Below are 17,302 nucleotides of genomic sequence, written 5' to 3' on the forward strand. Positions count from 1 at the left end.
TATCTGATGGCATGACAGAGCGTTACTGACGTCCGAAAATATAAGCAAGCAAGAAAGAAAAAGACGTTCTAAAAATGAGCGAGTCTGATTTCTGGCGCGTACTGAGTAGAACATTTATAACTGAACTTCTTAGTATTAAGTGCGAGATATTGGTATCTGAGACCGATATCAATAAGCAGGGGGGGGGGGGAGGGGGGTCTTCAAATTTCACATCGCGTGGTGCTCCATGTTTATTCCTCTACAGTGCCTCCTCGCTGCACTGCAGAATGTTATGCAATGAAGATGTGGTATTACGAAACATTCGGCGCTCAGAGCCAAGTTTTAGTCACTCAACACCGAAAACGCCTCTTTCTCATTTTGGTAAAAAAGTAGATTTATTTTTAACAAACATGTAAATGTGGCCGTGTTGCCTTTTCCCTCGCTGAACGGAATTGCCCAAGCCTTCCCCAAGCGCGCGTTTATGACGAGACACGCGCCAGGCAGAGGGGCGGCTATTGCCCATCGTCTGAACCACTGAGTGTTCGGCGAAGAGCAACCTGGATTTGTAAGGACAGCTGCCCACTAAACGCGATGTTCAGCATACGACAAAGCTTCTACGGCTTTGCGTGAGGTTCCACCGTGGAAGCTTAAAGTTTGTCCAAAGCTTTGCCACCCGAGGAACTCGTAGCACAGGTTGACCTCCCTTGATTAAGGGGCACAGGTCAGGACACGAACTAAACAGAAAGTAAAGCTTAATTCTTTTCCCAAACAGCATTTTGGGATTGTAGTGCATGAGGACTATAATACCAATATGTTATTTTTTTTTTCACAAATAGAAAATGACTCAGTTTTAATTGGGTGGCGAAGAAGGCACAATACGGCCCATTGGAATTTGCTGGGATGCGAACGGTCGCTTGTTACGTGCGGATGTGCCTAAGTTTCTCATCAGTCGGTCATTTCAGCCGACGGGAAATTGCCCGACAACATTTCAACTGTGTGCCAGCGCCATTTGTGGCATCCGTGACCTCGTTTTTCCGCAGCAATGTCCCGGTCATGCCGACGGCGCTCGTGGGCGCGTTCGCGTCCGTGATCGTGATCGTCTGCATCGGTGTCTACCTGGCCTTCAGCACAGGTGCGCACTAACCTTCGCCGCGGAGCTGGAGCGAATTCAATCGTCGAAACTCGTGCAATAGCGAATACTGTCGTGTCTCAGCGACGGGCAGCGGTACTCACATAGACGGCACCAAACGGGACACTTTCAGGGCGATTTGGGGCTTGCCAAAACAAGTGCACGAACTCGTGGTCGGCGATCGTCTGGTCTTGGTATCCAGCTCACGATATGCAGCACTGATGTCAGCGCAGCAGTCATAATGTTGTACAACTAGCCAGTCAAGGAGCGTGGCACGCACCACGTGCACCTGATATTGAAAAGCTTCTTTTTCGATAAGGAACAAAAATGTTCCCTAAGAAGCGAAATAAAGTGCGAGCGCGATTTGCACGAAAGGGAAAGCATGGCAATCGTAAACCTCTAAAAGGGAGAGCAGAAGCTAAACATTACAAGTAAACACATGGATGCATGAGCTTCACTCGTGTTCCTGCTTATTCGTAGCGTTGCAACAATGAAACAATGACAGGAACGCCTGAGATTAGTTATCAGTAAGCACTGCGTGATATCTCTTTTTGTGACACTAACAGTTCCTTAATATGCATGACAAGTTATGGATTCATAATGATCGAGTCACCACTGTAACTTGAGATATTATTTTGGCAGTATTCGTCTAAGGTGGTGGGATGCTGTTCTACATTATTGGGGCAATATCTCTATATCGCGTGATGGTCTATAGATATAACTAATGCAGGAGTAAGCACACAAAGACATGAAACGATGCACATAGCTTCATGTGTCTTAATGAGTCCCTATTTCTGCATGAGCTTCACCTACAGACCATCATAAACAACCAACAAACCCATGTTGCCCCACAAGCTGTCAATATATCGCATTTCTTTCTCATTTTTAGGCGATGCTCGTGGCATCTTTGAAGGTAGGTGTGCTTCCCACACATTTTTTACTTATCGATCGAGTACCAATAAGCTCATCATGCAGTCATTTGAGACATATTGGAAGCATCTCGCACAGGTAGTGCCGTTATCTAACAAGCGTATAACGTTCATGGAACATCCATTCAACACCAGTGGAAGTGCTGGACAAATTTTGTCAGCAGCTTCCATTAGCTGCAGTGTAGGTGTTGGATTTCCTCTGGACTATAAAAAAATGGTGGTGCATCCATCCTCGACATATGAATGACGACATAAATGCTGTTAGCTATCAATCTAATGGTTAGTGCGTAATTGTTGATTATATATTTTCTATAATGATTATTATGAAAGGTGGAACATATCCAGTTACCCGTACCCAGTTGCCCAAGTTGATCAACGGCTTGGTTTTTAACCCGGTTGCTTTAACACAGCCGCCTGATGCTCTACCCACTTGACTACGGACTGCCCAGTGACCCAAGTTGGCAGCAGAGAGTTCACGCGCGGACATGCGTAGATACATACTACATAGATTTGCCATTTGAATACCTGGGTCGTTTCTCATTGCACATGTAGGTCTTAAGGATCGCAACATCACTCATGGCAGCACGGAACCGGGCCATGAGGTCGAGGGTGTCAATATCAGCACTCTCTCTGGCGACGCAAACTCGACCGTGAGCAAAGGCGAGTTGTCAAGTTTTCCGGGTCGACCAAAGAGCTGCGACGCTATACTATTTTTCTTTTCAACGCATTCACTCGATACATCGCGGTGGTCTGGCGCTCATGTTACTCCTGTATCAAGCAGAGCGCCACGTCTCCCCCCCTCCCCCTCTCACCAAACAAAAGAAATCCGTAATGGGATTTTTCGAGTTAGCTTAAAACTACCCCATTTAATGTAACGCATAAAGATAAGCCCCCCCCCCCTCCCCTCCCCTTCAATTTATTCCGAAGATGTATGCCAATCTGACAAGCGATACATCAAAGACAACAAAGCTGCACAAGCGAGGCCTCACACGCTTAGGATGTCCTAGGGATCTGTTTTTCGGCTCAAGGCGCCGCTTGAACACAGCAGCAGTTTCGGCTGCTCGTACTTTCCGGCGTTTCTTCAATGTTAAGCAAAATACCGTAATCATACGCAGCAATATACAATCACATATATTTGCGTAGCGCTTTTAGTGATCGCTTCCACGCAGACTGCGCCGCAGAACAGCGGCACCACATTTCACCACCGCAGCCGTACGAAGTCCTAAGGTAAATTTTATTCTATATCGGAATAATTGTGTATTACGTTTCAAACAAGTTTGGGAATCCGACACATTTTGCGTTGCATTTGCATTTAATAACGACACGGGCCTTCTCCACACGAAAATCGTTGAGAAGCTCACCCGTTGCGGGAAGTTATCGAAACAGCGAACAAATTTCGGCTACAGTAACTCTCACCTTCTGCTTTACTGCATACGGATATTCAAAGAAGACAAGAGATCATCGGATGATGGGTGCTAGAAGAGTTGAAATGTTGCCGAAGGAGTTAAGTCTCAACCTGTAGCCAAAGTTTCGACAGCGGAACATGTCTCTGTGGGGGCCACAACTAATTAGTCGGAGCAGCCATCCTCGTTCGGCTAGTCTTGTTTAATGTGGATATGAGGGTCGAAAGATGGGCTTGGTACTATTACACTTAAACATTACAGAATAATAGCATGTAGAGTATAACTAAGCACATGCTATAGTTAAGAACAATATTTAGCCCTGTTTAAAACTAGCCTACTCACGAAATTTTATGGTACTACTTAAGCATCTAATACTGATTCTTAAGCTGGTGAAGTAGTATGGACAAACCGTATAGAAGCGTATATATTTGTAGATAACGCGCGTAAATGTGTGTGGATAACAACCCTAAACCCTGCTGCAAAAAAAAAAAAGCAAAGCCCGGTAACCCTGGCAGTCAGCCTGATATGTCACAGATTGGCATGCTGTTTGTTGAGGTTGCACCTGAAGCCGCAGCACTTTATTACGTCACCTCTTTCATATATAGTCTAAGTGCAGGTTCTGGCCGCACGAGTGAGTAACTCAATATACAACTAGCCGTTTAGAGGCAAAACTATGATCAAGGTAATCTGGTGATGCTTGATTATGTGTTCCTAACTTGTACGGGTGAGATAAGCCGATACACATAAATATGTTTGGAGTGAACTCCAGTATGAAGAAACAGAGAAAAATAGCTGGACGTCTCTGACTGAATATGTTCTGTAAAGACATTTTGCAAATATTGACATAGAGCTCCTTGTTAAAAGATAATTACGGCTGAAAATGGGGGCATTTGACCAACTTTTTTTTTTCAAATAGAACGATACAATTCAGAGTGAAATTAAAATTTTGTTTTCAAAATTGCACTGACACTTGTAATAACGTGACCAACAATAAATAGGGGTGCCTTTTAATACACTGTTCTATTTACAGTTTCTCCCGTTACTCTATGCTCTTGTAACAACGCAGAAATAGGACAAAGGACAAAGTAGTAGTCGAAGTGTTACTTTGTCTAGTGTGCGGCATTCGTGTTATTACGCAAGAACTCTGGGAATTAATCAACTAGCACAATCCGTCGAAGCGTTATGCAGGTATTTTGCGATCCTATCTATACAATTACTCTGGTGAAGAGAACCTGCTGAGAGGACATCGGTTTGGTGGTTTGCTTTTTTTACCATCGTTTTTGTAGAAGCAGCATACCGGTAGATACAGGTGAGGACGCTGAACAGACGTACGTTATCATTTGTAGGTGTTCGCACAATTGTCTACAATTGCGCTGCCTTACACTTAGAATTAGAGAAGATAATTTAGCGTTTCCCTTGGGCAGCCAACTTATCTCCGCGCTCACTTCGCAGCTACGATCGCGGCAGCAACGTACCGCAAAGGCCTGATGTTCTGCGTGCTTGGCCACAGCTTCGTGGCTGTGGCTCCCATCACGGCAGGCTGGTGCGACTACACGATTTACCCAGACTTCACGATAGTCAACGACAGGTTCGAGCCTCTGTACAGGCGCAGCACATGGGATGCCTTTCAGAAGGTGAGCGAGCGTGATTGTGTTGAATTTTTTTCCCAGCACGTTCGCGGAGACCAGCAAAGAAGCTTGAGGGGACCTGACATGGCCACATAAGGGAGCTCTCACGAAAGATGGAAGGGTTACGCAATTCCGATATGGAGTAGGTGCACGTCGGATGAAAACAACGCATTGGTACATTCAACTGGCCGTGTTGATGATGACGTCGTTTTTTTTTACATGCCCTTAGAAGCGGAGCAGTAATAAATAGTCACCTAGCCGGCTTGAGCCAATCCAGTAGTCCGAAGATACTTATCAGTAAAACATTTTGTTTATGTCTCATTATATCCACTACATAACCAATCGACCACTCTATGTGCCAGTAAATTTAAGAGAAGTGCAGAAACGGGACTCGGGGACAGAGAGCACCGGAGTACCTTCAGCGCTCCGGCTAATCGTCATTCCCGAAGAAAGTGAAATCAAACATGTAGTTTTGTAGCAGGTGATATGACAATTTTATCGTATAGATAAGCTAATCATTGAATACGTCTGTGTCAGCGTTGAAGCTCAAGAGAAACCAAACCTCATGTTCGCGCTTCGGGCCTAAGGACTGACTCAGCAGATATACATAGAGGCTAAGCGTACCTTCGACTTTTTCTGTCCTTACATTGTTTCTAAATCACAATGAGTGTTTTTCATGGCTTCTGTAGGAGGCGCTGCTCGGCTAATGCAGAGAAGGGCCCAGTGCATCGCGACCAGCACCCGTCATAAATGATCGCTCATTCTCACCCACGTTATACCTTTTTGCTCTTAAGCCCCCGATCCCGCTTCATATTCCAGCGTGCCATAAACTTGTGTAATAAAGTTTTTTTTTACACTCCCCTCCAGTTTTGCAATACGATTCCGTCAACCCTTCTTTTGAATATTCAGTGACGCACCAGCGAACATCGCGTGCGTCAGAGAGCATGTTAGAGTCAATAAGAGCATGTCAGAGACCATCCATGTTGGTGTGTGAACACCTTCGACCTGCCCTGTCCCTTTCCCTCGCCATTTATATTTTAGTGCGAAGCTCTTAATAACCCGTTCCCGCGGCCAGCGTTGGCGGCGTCGGCGTAACCGAGCGAACGAATTCCGCGAAGAATGAAAGCGAACGCGGAGCGCAGCGGTAGATGAAAGAAAGGCCATAGCAAAGAGAGGAGGAAGAAAGTGCAGGAGGAGGTTGCAGCGGTACCATGAGGCGGAGAGTGGAGGAGGAAATGAGGGGAGACAGCCTGTGCATGCGCTGAGTTGCCGGTGGCCACGGCATCCGCAGCTGCATGGGCGATCTCATTTGCGCTTCCGAGGGGAGGCCAGAGTGCCGTGAGGGTGGGGAGAACTACGCTCGTCCGCGGCATTTGCTGCAGAGGTCACTCCGCTATTCGTTATGTGACTGCTGTAAGACTGTCCGCACAGTATCGCAGGTATCACCAGTCCATCAGCTTTCATTGGCGCAGTTACATTTCCTACTTTTTTAACATGTCTTATGCTGTACTTCATCGAAGATACGTAAATCATGCGATTATCATCGTGCCAATTAGCGAGACGGCGATACTTTGCCGTTTTGTGCTTACCTAATGATTAGGAAAGTATAGGTATAGCAAGGTTAAAAAGCGTTGCTTAATTTAAAGAATAGCACTCTCGATGACGTGTATTTGTTACAATGAGGACATTTAGGTATCATTTATTTTATCACTGAGCTAGTTCGTCGAAGATATGCCCGGCTCTAGGTCACCTACATTAGTAACAACATGGCAGCGCTTGGATGTGTCTTCTAAGCACTGACATCTGTCAAACTCTGCTGTAAAATTCAGTCGCCGTCTACGTATAACGCCAAGTTTTGATTGGATATTTGCAGTTAAAACTAGCTGGCGTTCGATGTGTAGAAAATGTTTTGTGTACAACGTTCACACCACTAACCAATGCCCCCTGCGTATATGTGACCATCTTCAGTGTGTAAACCAATATTGGCCTCGAGCTCCACCACTGGAAAAGCTGGCGCCACCGTCGGCGTGACGTGCTAGGAGGGATCACGTGGACATAGCGGCCGCGTCGGCTGCTTCGGGCGCGCCGAAGCGAGCTGAAAACGAGCTTAAATTCCCTCGTACGATGCGGTTTTCATTTAGTGGCGAAATTTTCCCGCTTCGAGTGTCTCCTTTACAACGCTTGAACGCACTACAATAGGTAGTGGCTGCCTTTGAAGGCGCGCGACATGGTCGGCTACTGCTCGGTGCCGCAGGGCCGGACGCACGTAACGGAGGCCGGTGTCAGCCTTATTCGCACATAGCCGCAGGACAAGAAGCTGTGTGAAGCTTGGCTCGCGAAACATAAAACCGGCAAACAGTCATCGGCTGCAACTCGGGTATGCAGCAAGCACAGACGCGAGGAAGATTTCTGCTACGGCGCCCGGTCTGCGATCTTCTGAAAACGCGCACTGAGACGCACGCCCGAGTCCGCTGCCCGACTAATGTCATGACGGTTTGGTCTATGAACTTGTCGGTACTATAGATATATACTGGTAAGTTCAGTGGAGTGGAAAGGCAGCGGTAAGAAGCACATTTAAATAAAGCATGGCATATGGTCATGTTTGTGTTATGAATTAATGCACTGGATTACAAAAAAGGAGCAGCGGGAAATCGCACGCTGAGAACGCCGATAAACATACAGTGCGACGCAACTCGAGAAATAGTATTGAAAGGTCAAAGAATTTAGAAGAAAAAAAAAAGATTGAATCGTCGCGACGGCACATCACAGTCCCGTAGGCGTCAAGTCTCTACAATGAAATTATTTTTGAACAGCTCTGATAGCGCCCACGCAACAATGGTTGCTTGTATACTGTCAAATGCTCATATTCTGCGGCCTTAAGCTCATGGCACGGTGCGAAAACGGGCGCGCGGTGAAAGCGAAACAGTGCGCGGACAAGCATGCAGACGCGCAGTCAGTCGCGGCGAATCTGCGCGATCGCTGCATTGAGGCTTCATTCTATTACGCTCCATTTAGTTATACAAACACTATAACAACATATTTCACATAGTTTGCTCTCAGCGTTTACCTACCTTTCACGCAAGAAGCCGGTTCGGGAGACTCCATCACGGCGACCGCGCGCATTGACGTTCACTGTACGTATTCGGTAAAGAGATAGCGGCTGTAAACGATTGTGTGCTTTCAGTTTGCCAAAGGTTATTATTTAGACAGTAAGAAACTTCTCTCGTTTCGAAAGTACTTACAGAAATGTCCGGGAGAGCTCGCGCGTGGTGTTTTCAGTGAGCGCTGACAGCAAAACCTATGAGGAGCGCGCCACGTGATCCCTCATACTACGCCAGCGAGGCGCTCCCGATAGAGGGCGACTCCATAACTCCTCGCCGCCAATACTCTGGTTTCTAGCCTCTTTATAGATATTGTGAGCTTATAGGAACGCAGTTTTATAACACAGTAACATAATGTTAGTTGGTTTTGTTGGTGAAACATATACCTTGTTTCTTTTTTCTATTTTTTCTACAAGTTATGTCTACAATAAACCTTCCCTTTTGCGGCGTCTACGGGCGACGGCGTTCTCGGTAGGTAACAACCGTCACTGCTCGGCGCCGCGCTTGCTCAACTTTGAACATGCGCGGGAATGCCACCGGAATAGTAAAGACGCAATTTCGCCACACACGCACTCACCGTCGCGTCAGATATACCTGCGGCGCCTGGTAGCCTCCAAGGTGCTGTTTAGGCTGCGCAACAGCACAATCCTCGCGTGCTTGCTATCAGCCATTGACTCGTCCCTCGAGCGAAACTGTAACTAATAAGAGACTGGTGCACATTTATAAACTTGCCTTTATGAAGGCGCAACGAAGCTGTCTCCGCTTCTAGGAATACACGCTTCACTTTCGTTTTATGACCAATTTCTGTGAAAGAAGGATCAACCAATTATTTTTGTGTTATTCCCATGTATGGAACCTTTGAGCAAATAAAGTGCAGGTGAAAATAATTGTATCAGATCCGATACAGACCTGCTGAATGAGGTGACCTGACGGGCAACCGTGTTCCCGCAGGGTTTCGCTGCCCAAACGAACGTTGCTCCCGGTGTGAGCTTCTCGCTGAGTCACTCCGACGCAACAACCAGAATCCCGGCCATGGGCACCCAATTGTCGGACCTTGCGCAGACGGCGCGGTTGAGGGCAATGGGCGTGCTCAACTTCGCCCGCCACAGCAGCTCGAACACCAACACCCTGGCACCCATGTTCAAGGTGAGCGTTTGCTGGAAAGGAAAAAGGATTTCACAGAGTCCTGAGCGCAGCTCGCCTGCACATGCAAAGAAACAGACGGACCCGTACTTTGACATTTCGAGCCATCCATAGGCAACTCAACATACATTGTGGGAAACGGAGTCATGGTTCGCGCAGGTTCGCGTCCTGTTATTACCGATGATGTAGAAGTCCTGCTTTTACACATAATATACTCTGAGAATGCACTCAGTGCTCAAGCATATAGTTCAGTGACACTGGCAAGACAATGTCAAAGCAACGGAAAGTGCTCATGTAGAACTTCGCCGCCCTATTTTAACCATAATAGTCGAATAATACATCTCTGCTAAGCTAACTTTCCACAAGCGGTCTTGTCATCGTCAGGTTCCTGACGAAAACAATGTGCGAAACGTTGTCTTCGGGGACGTATTTTGTTCGTTTATTGTTCAGCACTTCAAGTCCCTATCTACTTTTTGCATAGTTGCATGTATATGCCTACTTTATGTATGCATGTTGTTTCTTTTACCAGTGGACCATACTGTACAGCCAGTAGAAGTGATGATGTCTCAAGCAGTGGCAACGTCTTCTATGCAGGCTTTTACAAAAGCCCTTTCGTGGCACTCCGACTTGGTACACATGACCTTTCTTGGCGTCTGGCTGTACACCCAGAACGCGGCTATGGAGTTCGTATCCGAAGTGTTGTCAATGCATGAGTAAGTTCACAGACTGTTCCGTCTTTCCGTTTTGAAACTCTTCTTCCCCGTGGAGCTATGCCCTGTCAGAACTTAAAGAGCAATATGCTCCTATGCAAGAGCAATAGCAATATGCATCAGTCTTTAAAGTGTTTTCGGCTTAACAAGGTTTTCACTTTAGCGATATGATCCTCGGGCCCCATGAAGTTTGTTAAATTGAGGTTTAATAGCATACGACTTCGAAGAAATCGCTGTAATGAGGTACTTGCAAATTACAACCCCCTGAAGAGTGTTTTTGCCGGCGCCGAAGGCAGGTGCAAGCGCCTTAGCCGAGTTCGCTTTTACTAACCGCTGATGAGCCGTGTATTATTGAAACGGCAGGGAAGAGGTGCGAATCCTGGGCATATCACGACGTCAACATCTGGCTGTAGTGGACATGCAGTCTGTCCAGTCACTCGAACACAATCACGCCACACGCCCGGGTTTTTAGCCTAAAATTGGCAGACACAAGAACGAATGGCTCTTTTGTTTTGAACTCCGTGACGTACGACGTCATCATGACGGAATGAAACGCGAACGGCACAAAATGAAGAAGCAACAAGCCTCGCAATTTATTCCATGAGATTGGGATGTGTGATATTCGAAATCATGGCGCTCTATAGTATAAAAAAACTAGGCGTCTGTAGTTGCGGTTCAATAACAGAAACGTCACAGTGGCACTGGCGAATACGGAAAGACAGATAAGTATTTTAGTTGTCGCTTTTCTGTTGTGCGTCAATATCGATGTTTCTCCGTGCATATATATATATATATATATATATATATATATATATATATATATATATATATATATATAACGAGTTTGGAAGATGGATATAAAGTGGACGTAATAATCTAGATCTGGAACTGATGCTATTTAACCCTGAAGAATTGAATTCTATTATGTTTAGCGAGAGTTTGTGCACATTTCGCAAAAGATTTGACAACCTAACCTGTCATCTGAAGTTAGAGCGAGATAGTATGCGGATGTGTTTGAAAAATATGAGCGGCGTAATTTATAAACGGTGCCTAGAAACGCTGTGCTCTGAACAAGGCTTGCGAGAAGTCGTTACGCATGGGGCAGAAAAATACAGCTTTGAATCATGCTATATTCATATTTATTCATATCAGACTGTATTCATTATGAAACTGTCGATATAGAGACTGCTAGAGAGGAAGCGGCTAGGCTGAATATGCCTGACAAGAGCCTCTGATCCTACAAAATCTGCAAGCGACAATTGCATTCAAAAAACAACATCGTCGTGCTTTCTTTTTCATAAACAAAACACACAAGATAACGTCATTTAACGTCTTATCAGTGCGTTATCAAAATATAATATCGTATATTTGCTCTAAGCGGTAACAGCACAGTTATTATTACACAGTTTACTTTATAAAATGCATGTTGGGCGATATAAAAGACAAATAATATATGTAAATATACATTACAAACAAACGTATTTGTTTATACAGACATAGTCACACATCCACAAACACTCATAACACATATACATATAGACACATATATTTACAAGCACCAATATTTCAAAAGTAAGGCTAAAGAACAAAACTACAATTATTTAGTAATCTGTTAGGGATTATTACATTTTAATGGGATTTTCGAAAGTCTTTGAACTGTGACTGATGTTCAATTTCTGTTTAATCTTGTTTAGTATATGAGCTATTCGGTAAGTAGTTTGCTGTCTATCGTAATCAGCTCATTTTCATTGGCGTACGTTATTTAGGGACAATTTCCAGAACTTGTTTGGTCCCTTTTTCAGTAACGTCTGTTTTGGTGTATTGATTGCAAAAGTATCAAGTGATACTATTGGTCTGCCCGTAATATACCATGTTTTGTCGATAGAGCAGCTATTGTTATGTCACGCAGTTTACTGTAATAATTTTTAAGAGTACACATCTTGTTTTGTAGAATGACAACGTTGTTGTAATTTCTTTGTGTAATGGTACCCCATATGAATAACCCATGCGTAAATTCAGTTTAGAAAAGGGAATAATATAGGGTTCGTTTTAGCCACAGATGAATAAGTTCGGTTATACTAATAAAAAAGAAAAGAAAAAGAAAAACAGGCAGTGGTGTGCGCTAGGTCTGGGGTGAGGTATGTTATGTGCGTAGTCCAACTGAGTTTATCATGAAACTTTAACCCAATAATTTTTTTTTCGTGAGGATGTTCACGCACCCTTACTTCAAATTTTACTATATAGTGGTTTGATCGTGGGTCTAAATATAATGTGTGTGGTTTTAAAGGCATTCAAGGTCAGGTTAAATTGTTTGATACATCTAAAAGAGATGAACAAGATCGGCATTGGCCTTGATTTCAAGTGGTGCTAGATTATGACAGGAAAAAGATATTTGGGATTTCTGCGTGGCATCAATTGTACCAGGCTTCAGTGGCACCAGTGATAGCAACGACATCATCTAGAGAGGCGATAAATAATACTGGTTCGAACATGAAGCCATAAGAAACGCCTTGATTTGTTTTTGTTTTCTACTTAAAGTAGCTCTGAGTAGCTCTATTCAAGTAGCTTCTGAGAAGCTCAAGAGCTATGCCTCGAACTTTATATATCTGGATAATTCTTTTATTGTTAAATTGAACTGTACAGGATCAAATGCTTTCCTGAGGTCTAATAAACAAACCAAGCGTGTATTCCCTGTACTCCATATTTTTTGTTACTTAATTTTTGATATCTGCTAGAGCCTGTTTCATCGACTTGTGCTTTTGAAAACCGCATCGATTGTTAGTTATTATGCGATGTTTGTCGAAGTGAAGGCCAGCACACATCAAGGAAAAAAATGAATCGCTGTCATTACTTAGCAGGCTGTTGCCTTCTCCACAAAGCACGTGTTATGGAATCACGCAATATTTGTTCGTTTCGTCCGAAATAATAGAATCGCTGTGCTAAGCCAGCGGTATGCTTTGCTGCGCCTGAAAAGGCTTGGAATTGCAACGCGGACGTTTTGCCATCTCTCGGTGGGCGAGCCAAGTTCGCGTCGGGAATCGAGATCCGACATTTCGTGAGGCCAAAAGCGCGTGATTTAAAGGACTCTTAATAGAAAAAAACTGACCGACGGAAAAAGAGGGGTTGTCTGATCTTCTTGACTGCAGTTCATTTCACTTCAGCAGTATTACTAAATAGAAGGCAATTAACCTGTTTTAGTTAATCAGCGACAGATTTTGACGGCTGCTCGCCAGTCTAGTGCTCGCCGCTCCGAAGGGCTGAGTACTGAAGAGAGCTCCCCCGCATGGGTTAAATTATATTTTGAAAAATGTTTCATGTAGTAAAACTACCTGGTATGTAAACACGTGAAATGTGGATATGGGAATACGTAACCTTTCCTTTGAAAATTGTCTTTTGTACCCTTTCTTTCTTTTCTTATATTTTTCGCATAAATGTCGAGACATTACGTCCTTTCCCTTTTTAGTTAAATGTGGTCCTTCCCTTCGGTATTAATCAGAGACTGCGCACGACTTGACGCGTACCTGTAGATTTTGGCAATAAACAAGGGCCGGCAGTTTTGCAAGAGCGGATATAAGAATTCGACGTTAAGTGCACAGAAAATTCGCTTTAAGAACGCCGGTGCGTAAAAGAAAAGCCGAGTCAATGGTGTTTTTGAGGTGAATTGGCGCAATGCCGCGGCCATCCCGTGTGTGACATTGAACCATTTCCTTTCAGCAACCTGAACACGATCATCCTGCAGACCCACATGTCCGAGCTGCATGCCTCATCAGCCACCTGCATCTCTCGACCAATATGCGTGATGGCTTCTGTCGACACCCTTCCCAGCTTCGTGAGTATCGTCGGCACAGAGAACTTTGAAAGCACATCACGTGAGAATATTGTTCAGCAGAAATAAGCCGAGAAGGGACTGTGAACAGTGTAGTAAATAGCCTTGTTGCCTTGCAAAAAAAAAAAAACCTGAGATGTTTAAGCGACATGTCTGGGACACTTGGCGTGGCATGACCAACCCGCACATGTTCTGCGCGCACAAATTTGAAGGCGCATAACTTACCGCTGCACGGTGACTCTTCTAACCTACACTTCGAAGATAACAGGGTAAGAGTAAAGAAAGTTAAGGTCAGTGCAACAAGGCTACGAAAAGTATAACAAGAAGCACAACTTTGAGAGACTAGTGAGGCAATAAAAAATAGATGATATTGTGGCATAGATATAAGACGGTCGACTGGTGGGTTAAATGAGTGAAAGTACAGAGTGGGATCAGTTTATTGGGTGAGATTGTGCCCTCAAACGAACAAAAAAATTTGTTTGCGGACTCTGGGGACTGCTTTGTCTCCGAACAATACTTCCTCTATTCTGCGTGCACATTTTCTCTTTAGCGTTGCGCGCCCGAGGATTTCATGTCAGAAACGTTATCTCACGCAGATACGCTCATAAGCGTTTGTGACCTGAACGTACTGAAGGCTCTGTGTTGAATAAATAAAGCGCACCTGCGCTTTATTTATTCAACACAATCGCCACAACAATCGCCACAAGATAGGTGGCGATTGTTGTTTGGGGACAAGATAAGCCTCAAGGACGCCACATCTTATTAGAGTGAAGCAGAGCACAAGGAACAAGGTCGTGGCGATAGAAACGAGCTGTCGTCGACTAGAATAGCAGCGCTTGCCGTCTGGCCGCTTTTATACACTGCGTCGCTAACCTGGTAGACGCGCTCACGATGATAAGATAGATATCAGAACATGCCAGAACCATCTAATATGAGCGTGCCTACAAACTATACGGCTGGCTTCTCTTTTTGGAAACAACAAAGACGTTCAACAGTTACGCGTTATCTGACATCGCAAGCGCGTTCTGGCGTGCTAGCAGGAGTTTAACAAAACAGCTCTTGGAGAGTAGGTGAGTCGTCAAGACTGAACGAAACTGACATGACAGTGAGATGGCGTCCCTATATCACATCTACGCAGCGATGGCGGCCCTAAATAATTTGCTAGATGATACTAGTTTCTACGAAACAGTTTCGAGTTTCTGTACCCATGGAAGATGGGTGCCTCATGAGGTCATGCCACAGTGGCTGGCTCCATTCGTCTGACTGATATACGGTTGCCACGCTCAAGCGCAATTCTAAGAGGCGCGCGCAGCGCTTTCGTGTGTTCACTTAATGCGTTCAGCATTGTTTGGGAATTCACCGCGATATTGTTTCTCACTGTCTGACCGTTTTCTTGAGCCAATCGCAAACATGTGCAGTCTTACACAGCAGTAGAAACAGAGTGGTGCTACGATACGACTGTACCACCGTGCGGTGGAATAGGCGGTACCGCTGGTACCATGTGGTATAGGAAAGCGTTCTCGCATTCCTCCCTGTGACAGCTAGCGCTTTTCGACGCTGCCGTTGAGGCGGTGAACAGAGGGCGCCGACGCTGGGCGGAGTTTCGAACAGGTCTTTGAGGAAGTGGCGCTCGAAGTACCTGTTCGCGCCCGCGTATACGGGCAAGACGTGATCATAAAGGAGACTTCCCAAAGCATGCCAAACGCATTACTGGATAACCCACTGCGGTTGATTCTTTAATATTTTTTATGAACTACGTCATCGTACATAGCCTTATTGCTGCACGACGTGAGCGATCCTTGTGTCAGAATGTCCCGATAAAGTTGATGACGCCAGGTCGCGTTTCGAGACGAACTTTAGTACCAAATAGCATCATTAGTTTCCAAACCTTGCATTTTAAATGCCTTGCTTGCATGTGCGAGTGGCGTCTAGTAAACTGGCTGCGAATTCGATAGTGTGTGTCAGTTTTTTTAAGTGGATCGATGACGTTAGGAAAATTTAACGCATGGGATGCAGTCTGTTGACGTGGCTTATGGGTACCGGAATAATGGTTCTACATGATTTCGCCCTGCAGCGGAGTTAAATAGACTGTCGTTGTAGTTGTTAGTTATAGTGAGAATAACTATGACGACTACGACAATCGCTGTCCACTGACAATGGCTCCCTGCAGAGCATTGCCGAGGCGACCGTGTCCTTGCTGCGGGAAACGGACCACAAGTTCCGGATCGTGTTCTCCTCGACGCTGGGCGTCATGATATACGCGGGAGCCGCGGGAGGCGAACAGCCGTCGGGCGCCAACAAGCCCTGCGACTGGTCGTACATGGAGGACTACGACTTCACGTGCAACCACAGCGTGCTCAGCGGCAAACGCCGCTACGACTCGGACGGCAAGTACGAGTACGTCACCTACAACGATGACGACCGCCAGTACTACGTAACCTACGAGTCCAACCGGAGCATAGCTGAGAAGGTGAGCGTCTCTCTCTCGAGTATCTTATCAAAGCGAAGTTTTTTTTTTTTGCCTATACGTCACCACGGCTTCGCGTCCGTTCGTCGCTCGGTCGGTCGGTCAGCATGCGCGCCGGATTCAAGCTCCAGGAAACTGGCCTGCATTACCACTGTACGTTGACCGACGAAGTGGCGCCAGTGAGCGTATAATATATTTTTCTTCTGCGAAATCAAACACAACATCACCGCATAAAGCCGGTGCGTATATAACGGTGGCCCATAGGCAGGTCCAAAGGGCCCAAGCCCCTGCAGGGTATAGCGCACGAGTTTTTAAAGGGTTCCTAAATCTATTTCTTATATTACAGCGAAGATGTTTATGGCTAGGGTTCCGTGCATTCTTTTTCTGCGTGTACAAAAACCATGGACCGATCACGGAGATAGCGCTTAAGCAGGTTTCAAGTGCTCCGTCAACTTGAAAAAAATAATAATAATAATTTTCCACCTAATTTTCTGCCACCCCCTGCTACGTTTCCATTTTCTTGGAATCCAGTTCGTAACCCTTAATGACCACCGGTTATCTTCCCTCCTCATTACATGTCCTGCCCATGCCCATTTCTTTTTCTTCATTTCAACTAAGACGTCATTAACTCGCGCTTGTTCCCTCACCCAATGTGCTTTCTTCTTATCCCTTAACGTTACACTCATCATTCTTGTTTCCCTGACTCTTTGCGTCGTCCTCAGTTTAAATAGAACCCTTTTCGTAAGCCTCCAGGTTTCTGCCTCGTAGGTGAGTACTGATAAGACACAGCTGTTATACACTTTTGTCTTGAGGGATAATGGTAAGCTGCTGTTCATGATCTGAGAATGCCTGCCAAACGCACCCCAGCCCATTCTTATTCTTCTGATTATTTCAGTCTCATGATCCGGATCCGCGGTCACTGCCTGCCCTAAGTAAATGTATTCCCTTACCACTTCCAGTGCCTCGCTACCTATCGTAAACTGCTGT

The 17,302-nt window shown here is 45.3% G+C and overlaps 2 protein-coding genes across 3 annotated transcripts in view; one reads left to right on the forward strand and one right to left on the reverse strand.

Annotated features, from left to right (window-relative positions):
* LOC135895793 (acetylcholinesterase-1-like) overlaps positions 1-9,219 on the reverse strand; it is a 180,128-nt gene extending 170,909 nt beyond the window's left edge. The window contains exons 1-2 of one of the 2 annotated variants that reach the window (XM_065423963.1): positions 9,079-9,219; positions 8,902-8,973 (exon numbers count right to left, since the gene is read on the reverse strand). The gene's annotated coding sequence lies outside the window, so the exon portion shown is untranslated. The other variant, XM_065423964.2, reaches the window with a different exon arrangement.
* Positions 909-17,302, forward strand: part of LOC135895794 (uncharacterized) — an 18,578-nt gene continuing 2,184 nt past the window's right edge. The window contains exons 1-7 of the mRNA XM_065423968.2: positions 909-1,111; positions 2,590-2,697; positions 4,893-5,074; positions 9,121-9,315; positions 9,907-10,025; positions 13,737-13,851; positions 16,019-16,318. Coding sequence (XP_065280040.1) covers positions 1,033-1,111; positions 2,590-2,697; positions 4,893-5,074; positions 9,121-9,315; positions 9,907-10,025; positions 13,737-13,851; positions 16,019-16,318 — 1,098 coding nt within the window. The 5' untranslated portion in view covers positions 909-1,032. The remainder of the gene's footprint in view (positions 1,112-2,589; positions 2,698-4,892; positions 5,075-9,120; positions 9,316-9,906; positions 10,026-13,736; positions 13,852-16,018; positions 16,319-17,302) is intronic.

This window comes from Dermacentor albipictus, chromosome 4 (genome assembly GCF_038994185.2).
Source record: "Dermacentor albipictus isolate Rhodes 1998 colony chromosome 4, USDA_Dalb.pri_finalv2, whole genome shotgun sequence".
Taxonomy (NCBI): domain Eukaryota; kingdom Metazoa; phylum Arthropoda; class Arachnida; order Ixodida; family Ixodidae; genus Dermacentor; species Dermacentor albipictus.